Raw genomic sequence first — 21,860 nt, forward strand, 5'->3', positions numbered from 1 at the left:
ATGGTGTGTGCACTTTAATACCGATCTCCCCATGCCCTGCAGATTGCGTTCTCGAAGTGCGGAGAGGAAACTGAGGCTCACGAATGGGGCGGGGGGGGGGGGGTGATCCCAAACCTGGCCTCATGTTCGTAAAAGGCCTCTTCATTCTGAATCCCTGTGTCCTCAGGCTGCTGACCAGACTCAGAGACACCTGTCCCTGGGCATCGTGCTCGTATTGGTCTACACTGCCTTGATGCATGCTAAGTTGACATATCCCATAATTACCTTTTAATAGCATAATAATATTGCATTGTGTGTGTGTTAACAAGTATTACTTTGTAAGAGCTGGCCCGTGGCTCACTAGGGAGAGTGTGGTGCTGATAACACCAAGGCCACGGGTTCGGATCCCTATATAGGGATGGCCGGTTAGCTCACTTGGGAGAGCGTGGTGCTGACAACACCAAGTCAAGGGTTAAGATCCCCTTACTGGTCATCTTAAATAAAAAACAATCAAGTATTACTTTGTAAAGAACAAACATTGAATAAACCATAGTTCTTACTGGAACCCAGAACTGGGCGTTTTACATGCCAGTAGCCTCATAACCAGAGGTGGTCTGACCTGTCTACCTCTAGCAGGCCCTGATGTCATCACACCCTGCTCAGGAACCCAAATCTGCAGCCACCCAGCCCAAGGAGAGGTGGGAGGAGCCCGTGGCTTGGGGCACTGCAGCAGGCAGGAAGAGCCTAAGAGAGGAAGGGGTCACCCCCCCACACTTGGGAGGGGCCCCCAGCAGATTGCTGAAGCCATCTGAGGAGGAAGTGAGAGGAGGAGGTGAGGTGCAGCGGGGAGGTGAGCCAGGCTGGTGGGAACAGGGGCTGGGCCTGGGCCTGGGTCTCTGTATAAAGGCCTAGCCTTTCTGTCACTTCAGAGCGTAGCCGCCCCTCCCCAATAAAAGAGGGGACATAGAGGGCTTGGTGAGATAGTGTGAAACCTTCCACTTTGGATTCCACAGACAGGCCCTGAGGCTGGGGACTGGCTTGATGGGAACCCAAGCCCGATTGGCCAGGAGTGGCCCCTCACACTGGCTCTCCCCACATCCTGCAGCCTGTGGCATCGGGGGTCTGGGACACCATGGCCCGGGCCTTGGGGGAGGACCTGGTGCAGCCTTCTGAGCTGCAGGATGACTCCAGCTCTTTGGGGTCTGATTCAGAACTGAGTGGGCCCGGCCCGTACCGCCAGGCTGACCGCTATGGCTTCATTGGGGGCAGCTCAGTAGAGCCAGGGTAAGTGGGGAAAGGATGGGGGATGGTGGGGTGCTGGGACTGAGGATGGGGGCTGAAGGCTGAATTCTGGAGTGAGGCCTAACTTTGGGGGTCAGGAGATGGTCTGTCGGTAGGGACTGGGCTGGGGACTTGGCCAGTATCACCCCTTTTCAGGATCCAGGTGGGATCCTAAGGTGGGAAGTGAAAGAAGGGAACATGTGTGCCTCTGTATGTCTCTTGTACCCACGACTTCCAAGGGTTTGCACTACCCCTAGTGCTGAACATCCTTCCCCTCCTAATCTCTGGCCCAGGAATCCCAGATCCAAATCGCAGAAACTACACCACCACCCACCTCCCACCCTATCTTCCCCAATGTACAGACAGGAAAACAAGTCCAGAGACTAAAACTTGCCCCAGGTAATGCAGCAGATCAGAAGCAGAACCAGACTCAAACTCAGTCCAGGGCTGTGTCCACTCAGCTTCCCCAATGAATTGTTTGTGTTCCTGTCCTGGGTGACGGCCAACCAACCCCTCCCCCCACACACAACCACTCACCCCTTCAGTCTCACCTGCTTATGCCCACATCAGAGTCACATGCTTTCCAGTCCCCATGACAACCATTGGCAGCTCCTGGGTCACAGGTCACCCTTCAGGACTTCCCAGAGATCCCCAAGGTCGGAGCTGGGCTCACCTGGGTAGCTTGGAGGGTGGCAGGTGTGGAATCCAGGTACAGCTGCCCGGTGCCTGGATACCTATGCCATGTGCCTCCAGGCCAGGTCATCCCCCTGCAGACCTTATCCGCCAACGGGAGATGAAGTGGGTGGAGATGACCTCACACTGGGAGAAAACCATGTCCCGGCGGTACAAGAAGGTGAGGGGAGAGCAGCCCCACCCCGGCATCCTCGGCTCATTTCCCTCTGCCTCTGCCCACGCCTCGGCAAGGTTTACCCATCCTGTGTTCCAGCACCTCCTGCCTTGGCTCCCTGCCACCCAAAGGGTCCCCGCCTGATGATAAGTTGTGCTTGGGGCCTGCCCACAGGAGGGAGGCTGGCCTAATAGCCCCATGGCCTCCCCTGCAGGTGAAGATGCAGTGCCGGAAAGGCATCCCCTCTGCCCTGCGGGCCCGCTGCTGGCCCCTGTTGTGTGGGGCCCATGTGTGTCAGAGGAACAGCCCCAGCATCTATCAGGTGAGGGGGTTGGCAGGGGAGGAAGGGCTCTCCCCTTCCCGGAGCCCCTTGCCACACTGAGCCCTTGCACTCACCTTCTTGCCCACCCACAGGAGCTGGCGGAGGCTCCTGGAGACCCGCAGTGGACCGAGACCATCGGCAGGGACCTGCATCGCCAGTTCCCTCTGCACGAGATGTTTGTGTCACCTCAGGGTCATGGGTATGAGGCCGGTGATGCCCAGGGACCCCCAGCCACCCAACCCCCAGGTGCTTCAGACCAGTCTCCCCATCCGAGCCTTATGTCTTTGCATCTCAGGGGACCCAGTAAGGCCCAGGGAGGCTGAGGCCTGGGCAGAGGCCACCGGAGGGTAGGGAAGGGATGCCTGGAGGACTGGCCCCTAACAGGGTCTTCTGGCACAGGCAGCAGGGGCTCCTGCAGGTACTGAAGGCCTACACCCTGTATCGGCCAGAACAGGGCTACTGCCAGGCCCAGGGCCCTGTGGCTGCTGTGCTACTCATGCACCTGCCCCCGGAGGTGAGTGACCTCGACCCTGCTCCAGGAACCTGAACCCCTGATCCCCAAACCCTAGTGACCTAGGCCCCCGGTGATCCTGAGCTCTAAACCCATGACCTGCAGCCTCAGGGACCTGAGATCCTTGACTCCCAGACCCTATAGTGACCCAGGGCCTCGTGACTGTCAACTTCAGTGACCTTCAAGTCTAATGTTCTAGACTCTTGGAACCTGGGACTCTTGACCCTGACCCTTACCCTAGTGATCTAAGAATTTGGGTGTTATCACCTTGACCCATGACTTCTGATTCTGAACCCTGTGACCCCTGACCTCTCTGATTCTGAACCCTGTGACCCCTGACCTCAATGACTTCAGGAACCTAGGGCTTGAGCTTTGGGACCCTCCCAACCCTTGCTCAGTGAGCCCCAACCCTGTGACCCTGAAATCCAGCACCCTGAGCCCTGTGACTGCCAACCTCCTAAACCCATCAGTGGGCCCTGTCTTGGGCAGAGCCCCCAGGCACTGAGCGGAGTAGGAACAGCACTGAGTCCAGGCTCCTATTGCTGCCTCGGCCTTCCCCTGCTTGCCCCTTTCCCCTGTCCTGCCTTCCCCTCTGTGGTCCCTTCTACGGTGGGCACTCATGGGCCTGTGCCCTGCCCATCCCCCCCAGGAGGCCTTCTGGTGTCTGGTGCAAATCTGTGAGGTCTACCTCCCCGGCTACTATGGGCCCCACATGGTGAGAGGCTGGGATGGGGGCTGGAGGCAGGAGGGGGACGGGCCTGGGGACTGAGGGGGGCAGAAGCCTGGGGTTTAGGAGTGGTGGTGCCGGGCAGCACTGGGCAGCCGGGCTGATGGGTATGGCTGCAGGAAGCTGTACGGCTGGACGCCGAGGTGTTCATGGCCCTGCTGCGGCGGCTGCTCCCACGTGTGCACAAGCACCTGCAGCAGGTGGGCGTCGGACCCCTGCTCTACCTGCCTGAGTGGTTCCTGTGCCTCTTCGCTCGCTCCCTGCCCTTCCCCACGGTGCTGCGTGTCTGGGATGCCTTCCTCAGTGAGGGTGAGTGGGGCAGCCCGTGGCAGGGCTGGGAGCCTTGAGTGCACACGGGGAGCTAGCTCGCCTGTTCTGGATCTGCTCCACTCTGCCACTGCCACTCCTGGCCCTTCGGGAGCCTCACATCACAGCCCTGGGTGTGATGAAAGTAGTGGCCCCGTGCCTGGCTCTGGAGAAAGCAGCCCAGGCCCTGGTGGCACATCACCAGTGTAATGAATCGTAGCCCCCAAGATGGAGACCACTGTAGAGAGGACAGGTGCTGCCCAGGGCAGGGCTGGGGACAGGGAGGCTTCCATGTGAGGTGGGTGGGGCAGGAGCACAGCTCTTGGAGGCCTGATTGGCTCAGGGGCTGGGCAGGTTGGGGCATGGCTGACGAAAGGAGGTGCTCCTCCTCGGAGCCCCTGGCACTGGCCGAATGCTCATCGGCACGAGGCACGGCTCTGGCAGCCAGGAGTTTCTTCATTCTGGTGGGGACAGGGATGGGAGGTGATGGTACCCCAATTAACAAGATATTTATAGATTGTCTTGAGTGCCACGAAGGAAATAAAACAAAGGATGTGACAGAGAGTGTCAGGGGAGCAGCAGGAGGTGATCCCTGTTTTTAAAGATGTTTCTGGCCACTCTATGGAGGAGGCAAGGCTGCAGGGGCACTCATGGAGGCCACAGCCAGGAAGGCCACTGTCTGCAGGGTCCAGGCTATAGCCGACGCAGGAGGGAGGGGTGGGGAGGTGAAGCCAGAGAGAGAGCCATTGGGAGCCAGGTCAAGAGCAGAAGAGGAGCTGGGCAGAGCCGAGCTGGACTCCTTGGGTCTTTGGGACTCTGCCTCCATACCCCTATCCTGTAACCCACCCGTATCCTGTCCTATATGTGACGTCTGAAGATTGTGCCTAAAAAAAGAGTAGAAATCAATCAGTACATACATTGAGCACCTGCTATATGTCCAGCCAGCTGCAGGAGCACTAGCTGGTCTAGAGCTCTGGCCACACATGTCCAAGTTGCCATCTTTGTGTCACCACCCCTCCAGCCTCAGACCTTTAGGGTGGGGCCTGACCAGTGTGGCTGAGCTCATCCCTGCCCCCTTCACCTGGGAACAAGAACTGTGCAGGCCCTCCTTGACAACAACGATGTTATTAGTAGTAGTGATTGTGCCTTCACCAGTCACAGTTGTCACTAGGCCTCAGTGGGTCCCCTGGCTGCTGTTCTTAGCAGATCAGAAGCTGCCAGGAAGGGACTTTGAGGCTCCAGGCCTGGCCAAGGTCACACCGTGTATGTGTGCACACATGCACGCAGACACACACACTCAGCACTATGCTGTTACTTTAGGGGTGAGAAGTTGTGCCTAGGTTCTTTCTAGAATTAGAGGGTCACAGATCCAAGCTGGAACGGCCTTAAAAGGCACCCACCTGACCTCTCCTTGTACATACGAGGAAGCTGAGGCCCGGAGAAAGCTGGGCATGAAGTTATCAGTAGCCCCTGGCTCCTGGCAGGTTGCTCTCCCCAGAAGTGTCTGGGGCTCCTGACGCTGACTTGGCCCGTTCCCCACAGTTTGCAATCTTCCCCTTCATCATTGCTCCTGGCCTGAGTTGGGGAAGGGGCAGAGCTGCAGGGAGGGTGGAAGGAGTATGGCTGAGGGCAGGTTCAGGTGTAGAACTGGCCAGGGCAGGGCTGGCCTCCCAGTGAGTAGCCCCTGGCCTGCAGGTGCCAAGGTGCTGTTCCGTGTGGGGCTGACCCTGGTGCGCCTGGCTCTGGGCACTGCAGAGCAGCGCATGGCCTGCCCGGGGCTCCTGGAGACGCTCGGTGCCCTTCGAGCCATCCCCCCAGCCCAGCTGCAGGAGGAGGTCTTCATGTCCCAGGTGGGTGCCCCCTGCCTACCCTCCACAATGGCCCAGCCCCTGTTGCACAGCTAAGAAAACTGAGACCCAGAACGGAAAGCCAAAGTGAGAACCAGGGCCCAGTTCCTGTCCTCTGAGCTGCAGAGAACATGAAAACCCCAGGCCTCAAGTAGCTTTCTGTGGCTCACCTAGCGAGGCTCTGTCAGCCCTCAGCCCTCAGCCGCTTCCTGGGCTGTGTACTGCCCGCCCTGTGGGGACCTCATGGTTTCCTGCCCCACCCCCTGAGTCCGGGCAAACTCAGTACCAACTGCTCCCCACAGGTGCACAGCGTGGCCCTGTCGGAGCGGGACCTGCAGCGGGAGATCAGGGCCCAGCTGGCCCAGCTGTCCGACTCAGCGCCTGGGCCACCTCCTCGGCCGCAGGACCGCCTTCCTGGGGCCCAAGCCATCTTTGAGGCCCAGCAGCTAGCAGGGGCAAGAGGAGGCGCCAAGCCTGAGGTGCCTCGAATTGTGGTGCAGCCCCCGGAGGAGCCAAGGCCACCACGGCGCAAACCCCAGACCCGTGGCAAGACTTTCCACGGACTCCTGACTCGGGCCCGGGGCCCTCCCATCGAGGGCCCCTCCAGGCCCCATCGAGGCTCCGCCTCCTTCCTGGACACCCACTTCTGAAGGTCCTGCTTTTGAGGGTACCATGGACGCAGTGCCCACTAATCCCAACCACCTGAGTGGCTGATGCCAGCCCTGCAAATGGTCACTGCATTTACTGCTGGGATCTGGGTACTCAGCTCCCTTCCCAGCAAGGACTAGGCAGTGGGGGAAGGGGACTTCCCCACTTTATGGACTGTGCCAGGCACAAGGATGAAGGAAGTTCACAGAGTGGGGCTTGTGGGGACCCAGTCCAGCCATCTACTCATGGAGCTGTCCTGGTTCCTGGGCCCTCCCAAGTATCAAAGCCAGCACTGATGGAGTATGGGGGTGAGGTGGCTGGTGGGGCTACGGGACCCCAAAGGGCTCCCGGGGGATCTGGAATAAAGTCTGACTGAGCAGATGTCTGGATGCAGTTGAATCAAGTGGCCTCCACCCCTAACCCTGGATGTGCTGTACCTGGCCCTCCTCACCTCACCCCCCCCTCCCAGGGACACTCTGTTCTGGCCCAGCCCTAGCCTGCCCATTGGCTGCTGGAGAAGGTGTTTACCAGGAACAGGAGCTGATTGTGAGCCGATTTGCCCCAGCCTCCTGGGGCAGGTGAGGCTTTCCACCTGCTGGAGGAGGGGTCCCCAGTGGATGCTGGGCCCAGGAGGAGCTCTATCCCCTTATCTGCCCTCCTTCCCTCCCCCCAGCCTGGTTCAGGACTCCCCGCGGTGGGGGGACTCAACCCCAAGTGCCCCCCCCCCGCCCTGCCATGATCCTAATCCATCTGTCAAAGGGAGCCAGGCAAGAACAAAGACCTAGTGTGCCCAGGACAAAGGAGAAAGGTCCCGCCAGCCCTTGCCCCTCCCTAAGCCCTGGATGCACACCCTCGGGACCGCCACCATGGAAACCCCCTCCTACACTCACTAATTGCTCCCATGGGTGCCTGGGGTGCCTGGGACATGAGCTATCGCCAGGACAACAGGGCTGATTCGATGCAGGATGTGTCCCCACAGTGCCCATTACTGGTGCCCTGCTTCTCTGCCTCCCTTGGCAGCTCCCCATCATGCTGGAGGTGGGGAACATGGCAGGACTTGGGAGGACCAAGAGAAGGCACCTGGAGACCCATGCTTACCTAACGGTGAGCATTTAATCTGCATGTCCCAGTGGCTGTGCTGGAACATTGTCATGGGCACCTATCAGAACCTGGATTCCAAATATTCTAGTGACTGGGCCACAGGCTGTGGAAACATACCCACTCTATGCATGTTCGTGTGGTACCTACTATGTGCCTGGCCAGGCCCTGAATCTGGGCAGACATGTCCTACTCCCAAGGAGCTCACCACCTTGAGGGAATCATGGAGGTCCAGTCCCATATCTGTAGTTCTGCTGGAGGAAACTGAGGCTCAGGAGGGGAGGAAACTTGGTCAAAGCCTCACTGCCCATGGCAGACCCAAGCTTTACCCCTGCCCCCACCATTGGCAGCCCATGAACAAACCCCCGCACTGGGCACCCACCTCGGCCTGCCCTCCTGCTGGTGCTCTCTCCGCTGCCAGCTCATCCCACCCCCAGTCCGTGCCAGCCTGGGGCTTGGCCCCTCTTAGTGTGGAGTGTCGGCTGGGGCCCTGTGCGTTACAGAGTTGAAGAGAGCTTCCAGAGCCCTCCTTTCCTCCCTCCTCCACCCTACTGGGGTACCTGCTGCTGAATAATAATCCTCTCACCTGAAGATCACAAAACCCTTTCTCAGACCCCCCACACCTTCCCTCTGTAGGTGGCCCTGATAGATTCAAGACATGGAGCCTTTGCAAGGTTGAGTACCCAGCCCAAGACCACAACGAGAGGCAGAGCTGGCTAGAATGCAGATCTCTGTGCCTTCTAGATAATGCCTTAGCCCAGAGGAGGAGTCTAATGATGGAATCTCAGGTACTATAGCAGGTGGGTCCGTGAGGGGCTTGCCCCTGGAGGTCACACATAAATTCTTTGCCCTCCAAGGTTCAGCTCTTCTGCTGGAGAACAGGAAGCAAGAATGCAGCAACCTCAGTCCTGGGCCCAGAATGAGGCTGGGGGTGGGAGGAGTGGCACAGTGACAGTGGCTCATCCTGGATTCAGACCCTAGGAGCAGATGGCCTCCAGCCGGGACCCCCCAGCTGGCATTGAATCACTGACATTCGTACTCAGGGAAGTATTTTCTGGGCAGCTCTTCTGCAGGTCCCATTACCAACCATCTGCAGAGGGAACCCAAACTGAGGGCTCACACCAGAAAAGGACCAGCTCCTCCTCCTGTGAACATGTATACACATGTTCCTGCAGGCCCTCCTCCCCAGGGCCGCACTAATCCCTACAGCGCCTTTGCACTAGTTGGAAAACGATGTCCCTCCTCCAGGCGATATGCAGCCCTGCCACAGTGCACAGTGTGGCAGAGTGGGGAGAACCACTCAGCTGGGTGCCTTTGTGCAGTGAGAAACCTGCACAACCATACTCAGTAAACCTAGTAGCTCACTGCAAACCCGCCTGGAAAGGTGCTCAGAGAGGGAAGGCGATACATTCAAGAGTGCTCAGTCTGTGGGGATCAAAGCGCCCAGGGTTGTCTGTCGGCCTGCATCAGCCCAGAGGACAGAAGTGGGGGGCACACAAGGGAGTGGAAGGGTGAGGGGATCCCCACCTTGGATCAGGGGGAGAAGCCATGTCTCCATCTTGCACTGCCACCCACCCCAGATGTTCCCCCAATCCCCCACGGCTCCCAGAGGCCAGTCTTGGACTCTCTGCAAAGTCCCTACATGGGAAAGGCCCTCTCACCCTCTCTGAGCCTCGGTTTTCTCCTACAGATAATGGGATAACAATAGCTCCCGCCCCAGCCTCAAGAGTGCTCTGACAGTCTCCTTGTGATGATTGTGTTCAGTCCCGTTGGGCAGCTGAAGCTTTGCCTCTCCTCACCACACCCCTACCTGGCTCAGCTCAGCCTCAGGTGATGTCCAGGCTTTCCTGGCGGGGAGAGAGCAGGACCACCCTGTCTGGCCTGATTTTCCTCCCTGCATCTGTAAGTCAAAAGCCAGTGTGGCTGATGCCTAGACAGGGAGGCCTGGCAGTGGGCACAGAACCACACTGCTCTCTGTCCATGTATGCACACATTCTGGCAGAGGGAAGTCCCCAGCTCTGCCATTCACCAGCTGTGTGACCTTGGGCAAATCATACCACGTCTCTAAGCTTCACTTTCCTCATGTGTAAAAGGCAGAGAATTGTAACTGCTACCTCACAGTGTTAAGTGAGATCCTGCACATACAGCCCCCTGCAGTGCCTGGTACAAGGTCAAGAAACACTTGCTGATATGACTACTGAGTGCTCACCTACTGCCAGGCGTCCCCTGCCCAAGCCTAGGCTAGGTATGCACCACAATCGCCACTTGATGATGAGAAAACTGAATACCCAAAGGCTGCATACATAGCTCGCTAAATGTCAGATCTCATGCTCTTTAGATGACATCCATGTCCCACCCCTGCCCCTGCAGTGGGATCACACAGGAGCTCAGGCCACCCATGCATTAAGGGAATGGACCTTTGGGGTGGCTGCACCTCATTCCTGGGCTGGTGGCAGGGAGAGCTATGCGTGGATCTGGAGCTGGAAGAGCCCTAGAAAGCTGTGTGGGAAATGTGGGCTGGGTTGGGGGGACCCTGGCTAAGTCACTTCCCTGCTGTGAGCCCCTCCAGTGGTAGACAGGGGTGGGTCCTCACGGGCTGCTCTGTGTAGTTACAGAAAAGGTTCAAAAGCTGCCACCTCTGTCCCCATAGGTGCCGCCAGCCCCTCCATACTCTCTCCCCAGCCCAGGAGGCTTTAGCGACAGCCGGGAGAGGGTCTGAGTGTGGGGTGTGAGGTGAGGGAATTGTAACAAAAGGCAACCTGTACTGGGCACAGGGCCACCACAGCCCTACAAGGTGGGAATCAGTCCCTTTTTAGGCAATAGGAAAGTGAGCTTCGGACAGAAAGGGGAGGTGCCCAGGTCCCACAGCCAGAGCTCGGATTGGAACCCGCTGGTGTGACACATTCAAGGAAAGGGTGCAAGTCTTGGGGTGTGCTTCTGGGGGTGAATTTGCAGCTGTGAGCCAGGTCTCTCCGGGTATACTTCTGTGGGTATTTGGATGGGTGCACCTGGGTGTGAGTATGTGGGTCTTGGAGAGATTGTGGGTGTAACTGGGTGTGCAGCTGACCTGGGTGTTTTGGGGCAGGGCACGGCAGATCTTGTAGACACTCCCCTTCCCATGTACAGGCCCACTGGGACCCCTGGGCCTGGCCACCCCCTTTCCTCTTGGCCCCCTGCAGGGTAGAAGGTTTCCCTTGGAACTGGGACTACCTTCGTGAGGGCATCTAACGGAGGGGCCCCCACTTGCAGGTGCAGGAAAGGTGAGGAGGGGACTCCATAGAGGTACAGAGACCCAGCCCAGGAGGGCCCTTCTGGGAGAGTCTGCAACAGGCAGAGAGCTCAAGGCTGGGCGGGACAGCTGCAGGGCTGGGTGCGTCGGGAGCTCTCGGGACCCATCCGAGGGCGGGGATCGGGACGGGGCCTGCTCTCCCGGCCACCACCGCACCCCGAGGGCGGGCCCTAGTACCAGCCTCTGCCCGCGCCAGCGCTCCCCTCCCCCTCCCCCGTCTCTTCTCCACGTGGGTCTCTCTGTCTCTGTCTCTTCTTTACCACAGCCCGATGTCCGCGACCCTCTCTGACAGTCCCTGTCCATTTGTACCTGGCCCCCTGTTGGACTTTGTCTCTGAAGGTCTGTCCCTCGGACTGTCTGTCTCTCCCTGGCCTGCTCAGAGCCGCCTGTTGCCGGGTCCAAGTCCTCCCTGTCCCCATGCCCCAGGTCTCGGACGTATGGCGGGAGGGGCAGGCGGGTCCCTGGCGGCAGGTCCCACGTCGGGTCCCGTGTCGCATCCCGTGTCGGTCCCGTGTCTGGGTCCGCCGTGCCCGACCCCGCCGCCCCGCGCCGCCCCCGCCCGGCACTGGGCATGCCCGGGCGCTTCCATATAAAGCGGCGCCGCGCGGCCGGGCGCTGTGCCGCCGCCTCCGCCTCCGCCGCCGCCTCCGCCGCGCCCCGCCCGGTCCCTGTCCGCTGCCGAGCCCGGCCGAGCCGCTGCCGCCCGCCAGGTACCCCGGTTCCGGCCCCTGCCCCGGGAGAGCCAGGGAGGGGGACTGCCGGGGCGGGGCCGCGGGGACGGGGACCCTGAGCGCCCGCGCCCCCCGCTGCACCGCGACACTACCAACCCCCCACCACACACACGCGGGGACCCGGGGCGTCCCCCGTTGGAGGGGCTGAGTCAGGACCCCCAGCGCAGCCGGCGCAACCCGGAATGTGAGCCCAGGGGGTCCGGGCGGCAGAGTCCCCCCTCCACCTTGGGGCGGGGGTGGGGCAGCCTTGGCGACCTCCTAGCAGGGACAGGAGAGAGGCACGGTGGCGGCCACCTTTCTGCCCCCAAAGACTTAGGGGCTGGTAGGGACCCGGCTGCCCTGACCCCCCCTTTGTCTCTCTGTCCCTCTGTCTCTGCCATCAGTCTCTCAGCCTCTCCACCTGCGAGATGGTGAGTCACCTGTGGTTCCTCCCCCAAAAGGCCCAAATCCCTGGACAGAGGGAGGGCCCAGAGGGCAGCGACTGGCACCCGGAGGCCTAATCCTGGGGGCTGCCCTGTGCAGACAGTTCAGACCCATCCCCAAGCTTGATCCCCCAGCTTTTGCGCCATGGCAAAAGTAGCTGCTGTGTGTCAGTCACCCCATGTCCCCATCAGCCCCGGCAGGTGGTCACTGTTAGTGCTTTTGACATTCGTTCATTCCACAACATTTACTGAGCACCTACTGCGTGCCCAGAACCATTCTGGATTTGGGGACATAGCAGTGAAACTTCTCACCCTCTGGGAGGGCACAGAGGCTCAGAGTTTGGCCCTGGCAAACTGGGATTCAAGCCCAGGTCTGAGCCCCAGACCTCTGCTGTCCCAGCCACAGTACACTGTCTCCCAACAACGAAGTGACTCAGTCCAAGCCTCATCAACACCCTCAGGATGGAACAGGGCAGGCACCAGGCAAATACAAGGCCCAAAGAGACCTCATAACTTGCTCAAGGTGGCCCAGCCTGTCTCCTGGAGGACAGACCCAGCTGCCAGGGCTGGCCTGGCCAGCAAAGAATAAGTGTCTCCATCTGTGTTCACACTGAACCTAACAGCAGCCCCATATGGGAGTCAGCCAGCCTCAGAGAGGGGCAGGGGTGTTAAATTTTATCCAAAGAAAGCATTTCCAGAACTCAAAACATCTGAAATGAAGGGCACCAGCCTTTTTTCTCCCAGTGCCTAGCACAGGGCTGGGCGCAGAGTAGGTCTTCAAGCCCTACTTGGGGATGACAGTGAAACAGATTCATCTACACATTTAGGTGAGAGTGAACTCCACGCTGGCAGATACCCATCACTAATGCCCAGAGAGAAACGAGCAGCCCAGGAGTGATTGCTGAGTTCATTCATTCATATATTCTTTTTTTTTTTTAAAGATGACCGGTAAGGGGATCTTAACCCTTGGCTTGGTGTTGTCAGCACCACGCTCACCCAGTGAGCAAACCGGCCATCCCTATATGGGATCCGAACCCATGGCCTTGGTGTTATCAGCACCGCACTCTCCCAGGCCGGCCCCATTCATATATTCTTCAGTCAACAAACACTGAGGAGCCTGGCCACTTGGCTCAGTTGCTTAGAGAGCAGTGTTGATAACACCAAGGTCAAGGGTTCGAATCCCCTTACCAGCCAGCTGCTGAAAAAAATCCCAAACAAAAACCACTTATTGAGCAGTTAACTGTGTGCCAGGCACTATTTTAGGTGCTGGAGTTGCCTCAACGAACAAAACAGACAAAAACCTCTGCCCCTGTCAAGCAAGTTAGGGCAGACCCCAGTGTGGGATGGGGGTTAGTGGTCTGGCCAGCAGGACACTGCTTCCTGCCTGCCCCCGGGGGCACCACATGTAACAGTTTGCAAAGCATTCCCACCTACGCAGTTCCCTTTGATGCGTCCTCACTCCCCAACCCAACTCCTTCCTCTCCTGGTCCCTTGGATAGTGTCTGCCCTGAGCATAACCCAGGTTGGGAGACTGGGGAGGAGGACTTACACCCTTGGGTGACTTAATGTGCCTCTTGCCCACCCTGCCCAAGACCCACCACTTCTGCCCCCTCAGCTCTCCTTGGATCCACTGGGTCCTGAATGGGACTGCCCCCTGGGCTCCAAGGACCTGGATGAAGAGGAGGGCCCATGGGGAGGGGGCTCCAGCCTGCCGCCCACAGGCTGCTTCCCTGGCTCCTGGCGCCAGGATGTGGGCCTGGACTGCAAGGGCTCCCCTGAGGGGGCCGAGGCCCGGGCCTGGACCGTCTACTACTACAGCCTCCTGCAGAGCTGTCTGCAGCAAGCTGGCCTTCCGGAGACCCAGGACCGCAGCCAGGTGCCCCGAACAGGTGCCCGAGGGCTCCATGGAGGGGAGCACCCCTGGGGGCAGGGAAGGGCCCTCAGCCCAGTCTGCTTTCCCATCCCTGTCGAGGTTGGTCCCTTCCCCCAGAGTCTGCCTGGGTCTGAAGGCATGGAGGCAAAGCCAGTCGGCCCAGGGCAGCCATGGTTTCCAAGGGCATCTGGCACCAGTGGTCAGAGATCGGGGCTGTCCACCCTCATCCGCTTCCCCCAAAGAGCCAGCCCTGGGATGTGCAAACCATGTTCTATGGAACTGAAGTGTCTAGAGAGGTGTCTTGGGAGCTGCTGTAGAGGCAGCTCAGCAGTTAGGACCCCAAGGCTCCTCCTCTGCTTTATCTCTCAGGTAGCCATGAAAGATGTGTGGACAGAGGGTTTGCAGCTAGAATACATGAGAATCACATACTTGATCCCATTGTGCAGACTGGGAAACTGAGGCTCAGAGAAACAGTGACTCCTCCAAATCCACACAGAATTCAAAGCTCAGACTAGAACCCAGGTCTCTGGTTACCCAGCCTGCAGTGCCTTCTGGACCAGCTGAAGAGAGAAGGGAGCCAGCCTCACAGGGCAGGACGAGTGGGCAGCTCCCCCTTTCCGATCCAGCTCCCTCTCTGTCCCCTGTATTCTTCTCATCTGATCCCTGGGAAGGATTGGGGGCCCAAGGGTGAGGGCAGGGGTGTGGGAGTCGGGGGAGGTGGGCAGAAAGACAGCAGGAAGAGCCTCCCTGAGCTTGGCAATGTTCTCTTCCCCCGAGGTTGCCCTGGGGCAGAGGTGACCTTGTGCATTCTGGGATCCCCCAGCACCTTTCTGTCCGTGTTGCTGGAGGGGGGGGTCCAGAGTCCGGGTGAGTGTTGCCCAAGTTCTCCACCCCCTCCTGCAGAAAGGGCAGCCCTGCCTGGCCCAGCCACATCCCAAAATACCCGCCAACCCTGGCAACTGCTCTCATTCCACTGGACCAGCTGCCACACTCTGAGTGGGGGTGGGTTCTGGGAGCAGCTGCCCCCACTACGCAGGGGCCCAGACTGGAGGTGGAGGGCGTGGGGCAGTAAGCCTTCCCTAGCCAACCACCGGCCTCCCTCTGCCCACAGGAAACATGCTCCTTTGCCTGTCCCCTGCTTGGCTGACGAAGGTGCCAGCACCCGGGCAGCCGAGTGAGGCAGCCCTGATGGTCTCCAAGGCCGTGAGCTTCTACCCAGGCGGCCTGACATTCCTGGATGAATTTGTCCCCCCGCGCCGTGCCACCTACTTCCTGGCGGGCCTGGGGCTGGGGCCTGGCTGGGGCCGAGAGGCAGCAGAGCTTGCCCGTGACCTGACCTGCCCCACAGGAGCTTCGGCTGAGCTGGCCCGGCTGCTGGAGGACCGGCTGCTGACGAGGCGCTTGCTGGCCCAGCATGGCAGTGTGGCCGTGCCAGCTACCCTGGCTTTCACCTACAAGCCACCGGGGTTTCTGCAGGGAGGGGATGCCAGCCCAGGACTGCGGCTGGTGGAGCTGAGTGGCAAAGAGGGCCAGGAAACCCTGGTGAAAGAGGAAATAGGGGCCTTTCTGTGCTCTGAGGCCCTGGGTGATGTCGTGCAGGTAACAGGCTCCTGCCCACCCTAAAGTCTGTGCAGATGCCAGCAGGATGGGATCCATGCATGATTACCAAGTCCTGCTGGGAAGCTGACCCAACTTTTAGCCCTGCCACTGCCCCATCTCTCCAGGGCAATCCCCTGCCCTCTCACCTCAGTTTACTTGTTGGCTGCTGTGGTATGAGCATCCCACCCTGCGGGTTTGTGGAGAGGTGTCAAGGAAGCCCCTTTGCCCTCCCTTCACCGCAGGTGGCAGTGAAGTTCAGTGGCTGGCGCTGGCGGGGGCGGCAGGCATTGCGTCTGCACTCACGGGCAGAGCTGGGCGCAGTGGTGGACACAGTGCTGGCATTGCTGGAGAAGCTGGAGGAGGAGGAGAGTGTCCTAGTGGAGGCTGTGTGCCCACCTGCCCAGCTGCCCTTCCCAGGTGAGAGCCACCCGGGCTGGCCAGGGGTGGAAGCTTGGCTTGGCCTCTTGGCTTCCCTGTGCCAGGCTTAGGCCTCCCCGTCTTGCCCCAGGTGGTCCTTCACCTGGCCCTGAGCTGGCTGTGCGTATCTGTGCTGTGGTGTGTCGGATACAGGGTGACAGGCCCCTGATGAGCAAGGTGAGTGTGGCCCAGGTCTAGGTCATGACCCTACCTGCCATATTAGCCCTGCTCAATATCTGACAAGGGCCCCTGGGCAGTCTCTGGGCAGGAAGGACAAAATCTTCGGGGGGATCTTGTTTGCTTCTGGGGAGACTCCTGGGTCTGACAAAATTTCCCTCTCCTCCAACCCTTCCTGAACCCTTCCCCCATCAGGAGCCCCTGCCCCTATGCTCAGCTCCATGCTGGGTACCAGGGTCCAGGGAGCTGCACCTCTTCCCGCTGAAGATGCTGACCCAGGTTCCCTGATAAACCTCCACTACCTGGAGCCCTTTAGGAGGGGACATCAAGCTGGGGAGTTCAGGAAGGCTTGGGGACCCTCCTGGGTACCCAGCTCTGGGCCAAGCTGAAATGGAGAGAAATTCAACCCTGCCCTCAGGGAGTCCCAGTAGAGCAGGGCAGAGGTTTCCAGGGCAGATGCCAGGGCCGGGGCACACCAGGGTGACACAAGCACCCAGGCTGCAGGAGCTTGGAGCAAGCATGCATAGAGTCCTCCAGGATCACGGACCCCAGCTGGGCCTGGAAGTCCGGGCACAGTCCCTGGAGGGGTCTGGGGACCAGATGGGTAGTGGCAGGGGAGGGTGTTCTGTGCAGTTTGTCACACAGGAGGATGGGGCTCCTTGAATGCCTAGTGAGGGGTCTGGCCTGGATCTTGGCAGGGCGGGGGAGCATCTCGGGGGGCAGTTAGAGGGGGGAGTCTTGGGAGGGCTCCTCCTGGGCCAGTACCCTGAGCCACACCCTGCCCAGGTGGTGTGCGGCGTGGGCCGCAGGGACCGACCTCTGCGACACCAGAGCTCCCTGCCGAGGACGCTGGAGATGGCGCTGGCTCAGTGCGGCCTGGGCGAGGCGGCACAGGTGGCGCTCGTGCGGCAGCGCGTCAAGGCGGCGGCCGAGGCCGCGCTGGCCGCCGTGCTGGCCCTGGAGGCCAGCTTGAGCGCGGAGCAGCGCGGCGGGCGCCGGGCTCACACTGACTTCCTCGGTGAGTACGGGCGGCCCTGGCCCGGGCGCTGGGGGTCGAGAGCCGAGGGCCCCGCGCTGAGCCCGTGTCCCCACCCGACCCAGGCGTGGACTTCGCGCTGACGGTGGCCGGCCGCGCGCTGACCCCGGTGGCCCTGGAGCTGAACAGCGGCCTGTGCCTGGAGGCGTGCGGAGCGCTCGAGGGGCTGTGGGCCGCGCCGCGCCCCGGGCCGGGGGCCGAGGAGGTGGCGGCCGCGCCGCTCGTGGAGACCATGCTCCGGCGCTCCGCGCGCTGCCTGATGGAGGGCAGGCAGCTGCTGCTGGTGGGCGCGGGCAGCGTCAGCAAGAAGTTCGTGTGGCAGGCGGCGCGCGACTACGGGCTCAAGGTGGGCGGGGCGCGGGGCGGGGCCTCAAGCTCCAGCCTGAGTGGTGGAGGCGGGACCGCGGGGCGGGGCCTGGAGCCAAGGCGCTCAGGGGTGGGTGGGTGGGGCTTGGGGCGGGGCCAGCAGCCCTAGGGGCGGGGCCTTCCCGGGGCGCCAATGCGCAGGCGCAGGGTCGGGACCCGCTGTCCCGCCGGGGTTAGGGGACTAAGCTCGTTCTGGCCCTGCCAAGTGTGAGAGGCCCCTCGGAAGGGCACGGATCCCTCCGCCGAAAGAGGAGCAGAAGAGCCCAGTATAAATAGGCTGGGGACTGGGGGCCAGGGGCCAGGGGCGGCGTTTACGGTTAGCGCCAGAGACGGAGCCGGGCTGGGTCCTTGAATGCCAGGCTAAGGAGCCTGGCTTTATCCAGGGGAAAGGGCTGGCCCTTTGAGGTTGAACTGGCACTTGGCACCCAGGGTCCGCGGAGGGTGCTGGGGAGCAGCTTACAGATCCCAAATCAAGTTCTCAGCAGTGGCCCCACCTTACAGAATCTGCAGCAAGCCAGGCGGGTAGACATTATCCCCATTGAACAGATAAGAAAACTGAGGCCTTCTCAGGCTGGCCCTAATCTACCCCTCCTCCCCTCGCTCTCTCCCCCTCTCCCCACTTCTCCTGGGGTATGCCACCTGCGCTCCCAGCCTTGCACACTGTGTTCTCCAGCTGGGATGTCACTCCACTCCTGATGTCAAGTGTTACAATGCAAACAGCCATCCTCCCGTCCCTCTTCAGTGGCTGCCTCTGCCCTGGGTACCAGTGGGCAGTGGGCTTTGGCATTCCATGTCCTCACTGGATTCCTCCATGGGTACCTCCCAGTGTCAGAACACATGGAGCGAATAACGGCCTGTCCTGAGCCCCAACCCCGGTTGCAGAGAGAGGCCCTGGGCAGTGAGGCTGCCGGTGGGAATGAGCCTCCTGAGTGCTCTCTCAGCCTCCCCTCTGCACTCCAGCCCACTGCCACCCAGATCATGCCCTTTTCCTCCTGCAGCCGTCTTTCCTAGCCTCTCCTTTCCTCTGCTGGCTCTTGTTCTTCAGCTCCCAGTTTAAGCATTGCCTCCTCCAGGGCGCCTTTTCTCTCCTGCAAGCGAGATTGGGTGTCCCACCTCCACACCTTCCATTTATTCAATTGGTCATTAACAAATACTTATTGAGCACACCTAGTGTTTGTGAGCCGTCTCCCCTGAGGGCTGGGACCACCACGTCCTACACCCCATCCTATCTCCCCAGGGCACAGCAGGTGCTTGCACCAGCTGACCTGGGTGTGTCATCCTCCTGTGGTTTCTGCAGCTGCACCTGGTGGAGTCAGACCCTAACCACTTTGCATCCCAGCTGGTGCAAACCTTCATTCACTTTGACACGACGGAGCACCGGAGGGATGAAGAGAACGCACGGCTGCTGGCAGAGCTGGTGCGAGCACGTGGCCTGCAGCTAGATGGCTGTTTCTCCTACTGGGACGACTGCCTGGTGCTCACAGCCATGCTCTGCCAGGAGTTGGGTCTGCCCTGCAGTCCCCCGGCTGCTATGCGCCTGGCCAAGCAGAAGAGCCGCACCCAACTGCACCTGCTGGGCTGCCATGGCCCGCCTTGGCCTGCGCCCTCCCTCCATGCTGTGCCCTGCTGCCCGCTGGAGAGTGAAGCTGACGTGGAGAGGGCTGTCCACCAGGTACCCCTGCCAGGCGTCATGAAGCTGGAGTTTGGGGCAGGTGCAGTGGGTGTGCGGCTGGTGGAGGATGCGCCACAGTGCCACGAACACTTTTCCCGGATTGCCCGCGACTTGCAGGGGGAGGCTGACTACCCGGGCATCGGGCTGGGCTGGGGCAATGCCATGCTGCTGATGGAGTTTGTAGAAGGCACTGAGCACGATGTAGACCTGGTGGTGTTCGGCGGGCGGCTGCTGGCTGCCTTTGTCTCTGACAATGGCCCCACAAGACTGCCTGGCTTCACTGAGACGGCAGCCTGCATGCCCACTGGGCTGGCACCAGAGCAGGAGGCACAGATGGTGCAGGCAGCCTTCCGCTGCTGCCTGGGCTGCGGGCTGCTTGATGGGGTCTTTAATGTGGAGCTCAAGCTAACTGGGGCTGGGCCTCGGCTCATTGAGATCAATCCCCGCATGGGTGGCTTCTATCTACGTGACTGGATCCTGGAGCTGTATGGTGTGGACCTGCTGCTGGCTGCTGCTATGGTGGCCTGCGGTCTGCGTCCCGCCCTGCCCACCCACCCACGTGCCCGTGGCCACCTGATGGGCATCATGTGCCTGGTATCCCAGCACCAGCAGATGCTGAGTTCTACCACCAACCGGGAGACCCTGCAGGCTCTGCAGGAACAGGGCCTGCTGCGCCTCAATCTGCTGGAGGAGACCCTGGTGCCTGGCGAATACGAGGAGCCCTACTGTAGTGTGGCCTGTGCGGGGTCCAGCTCCGCTGAGGCCCGCCTCCGCCTGCTGGGACTCTGCCAGGGTCTGGGCATTGACGGGCCCAACTACCCTGTTGCCTACTTTCTGTCTCACTTCAAATAGCACTGGGGCCGGGGGCAGGGACGAAGTGCTGGGGAGAGGAGCTGTAGTGCCCTCTGCTCCCTGGTGCTCCCTGCCCCTCTCTCTATGGCCCCACCCCAGCCCCGGCCTGGCCCACTCCAATGCTCAGGTCTATTTCAGAGTGGTAGGGCCATTTTGACACCAAAGGCTTCCTGGGCTCAAGCGCCACAAAAGCAAATATCTGGGGGCTGCCGGGCCCTCTTGCTCTCTCAAAGGCCCCAGCCCACCCCATGGCTGCCCCAGGACTCTAGCCTTGGAGAAGTGACAACAGCTGCACACACATACTGCTGCCCCCACTCCCCACCCCAGGTGGAAGTGAATTCAAACCCAGCCCCTCTCCCCACCCCTCCAGGTCTGTCTCTCTTTCTGCCACTTATAGGAGAAGAGAACTGGGGAAGGGGGGCCTCTGGTCTTGGATGAATCCCAGGAAAACCTGAGACTACAGCCTTTGTCTTCCTCTTACCCAAATCCCAGGATAGTTCTAGAGCCTGCTGAAAACCTTGGCAGTGCCCTGCCGCTTCTCCGGCAGTACAAGGAAGTGACCTGTGGTCAGCAGTGTCATCTCCTCTCACACCTCCAGGCAGACACTATTGCCCCCATTCTACAGGTGAGGGAACAGGTTCAGAGAGGAAAAATTACTGCCCCAAGGTCATACCACAGTGGATGGAGGGTTGTGGGACATGATGCAAGGTCCAGGTTTTCACTTTTATTAAGTCTTACATGTGCACTCAGCTTCTAAGCCCCCCTCACCTCCCTGCCCTCATCCATAAGTGGCCCTGAATACCTCCCTCCTGTGCACCATGCACGTTTTCCACCAAACTTCAGTGCTTTGGCCCCTGTCACACCTAACTAGCATTGGCTGATGAGAGTCTACACTACCTAATTCAGGGAAGGCTGCTTTAGGAACTCCTGCCTCTGCACAGCACAGGGGCTGTGGACAGCAACCAAGCATCCCTCCCCAAATAAAGGTTTACAGACTAGTGAAGTGTCTGGAGTCTGAGATAGGTTCCCTCAACTGGACAACTCCTCCAAGGCTCAGCTTGGGGGGGAGAGGGGAGGGAAGTGAGGGTAGGTGATGCCTGGAGCATCTGGAGCTAAGGGAAAAGCACGCCACTGGCCAGGCCTCTGGGTTGACCTTCAGTAGGGGCCTTCCCTACACCACATCAGGGCCCAAACCTGAGGATCTCCTTTGGTGGAATTACAGCCAGAACGCCACATCCAACCAGATAACCCTCTACCAGGCTGGAGACCCCTAAGTTCTGTCCATCTGAGTTTGTACCCAGCCTCCCCTGTGCAGCTGGAATACACATCTAGACAGCTTCCAACAATCAGAACTCACACCCAAGGCCTGGTCTGGCCCCAATTCACCCCCAGAGCCACATGAGACAAGAATCCATGACCAATCTAAAGTCATAGACGATGGGGCTGGCTCGTGGCTCACTTGGGAGAGTGCGGTGCTGATAACACCAAGGCCATGGGTTCGGATCCTATATAGGGATGGCTGGCTGGTTGGCTCACTTGGGAGAGTGTGGTGCTGACAACACCAAGTCAAGGGTTAAGATTCCCTTACCGGTCATCTTTTTAGAAAAAATAAAAATGAAGTCATAGACAAGGTCTGGAGTCTTTATTCTTTCAATAAAGCTTTGCTTTTTTTTTTTTGAGGCTGGCTGTACAGGGATGGAAGCCTGGACCTCGGTGTTATCAGCACAAGGATCTAACCAACTGAGCCAACCGGCCAGCCTCAACAGTTTTGTTAAGTGCTTATTCTGTACCAGGCGGCCAAATTACTAAATGTGCTCAAATTGACAACTGAGTTTGCCCATATTTACAGGTGGATCAATG

At 59.9% G+C, this 21,860-nt stretch overlaps 2 protein-coding genes across 6 annotated transcripts; both read left to right on the forward strand.

The window, feature by feature from the left end:
• The first annotated feature begins 1,111 nt into the window (after window positions 1-1,111).
• On the forward strand, window positions 1,112-6,470 carry TBC1D10C (TBC1 domain family member 10C). Of its 2 annotated transcripts, none has more exons than XM_063095869.1 (9): window positions 1,112-1,263; window positions 2,014-2,113; window positions 2,322-2,429; window positions 2,522-2,628; window positions 2,829-2,944; window positions 3,567-3,655; window positions 3,787-3,976; window positions 5,669-5,823; window positions 6,123-6,470. In XM_063095869.1, the coding sequence occupies exons 1-9, from the start codon at window positions 1,112-1,114 to the stop codon at window positions 6,468-6,470; spliced, it is 1,365 nt and encodes a 454-aa protein (XP_062951939.1). The 2 variants fall into 2 exon arrangements, with proteins under 2 accessions (XP_062951939.1, XP_062951940.1); XM_063095870.1 differs by having other exon boundaries at window positions 2,829-2,943; window positions 3,590-3,655.
• A 5,012-nt stretch (window positions 6,471-11,482) lies between these two features.
• On the forward strand, window positions 11,483-20,998 carry CARNS1 (carnosine synthase 1). Of its 4 annotated transcripts, XM_063093857.1 has the most exons (10): window positions 11,484-11,565; window positions 11,970-11,996; window positions 13,624-13,897; window positions 14,659-14,748; window positions 14,993-15,480; window positions 15,723-15,897; window positions 15,989-16,074; window positions 16,861-17,092; window positions 17,176-17,456; window positions 18,774-20,998. In XM_063093857.1, the coding sequence occupies exons 2-10, from the start codon at window positions 11,994-11,996 to the stop codon at window positions 19,998-20,000; spliced, it is 2,856 nt and encodes a 951-aa protein (XP_062949927.1). In that variant the 5' UTR covers window positions 11,484-11,565; window positions 11,970-11,993; the 3' UTR covers window positions 20,001-20,998. The 4 variants fall into 4 exon arrangements, with proteins under 4 accessions (XP_062949930.1, XP_062949927.1, XP_062949928.1 ...); XM_063093860.1 differs by lacking the exon at window positions 11,970-11,996 and having other exon boundaries at window positions 11,483-11,565; XM_063093858.1 differs by lacking the exon at window positions 13,624-13,897.
• Window positions 20,999-21,860: the final 862 nt, after the last annotated feature.

This window comes from Cynocephalus volans, chromosome 4, assembly GCF_027409185.1.
Source record: "Cynocephalus volans isolate mCynVol1 chromosome 4, mCynVol1.pri, whole genome shotgun sequence".
NCBI classification, from domain to species: Eukaryota; Metazoa; Chordata; class Mammalia; order Dermoptera; family Cynocephalidae; genus Cynocephalus; species Cynocephalus volans.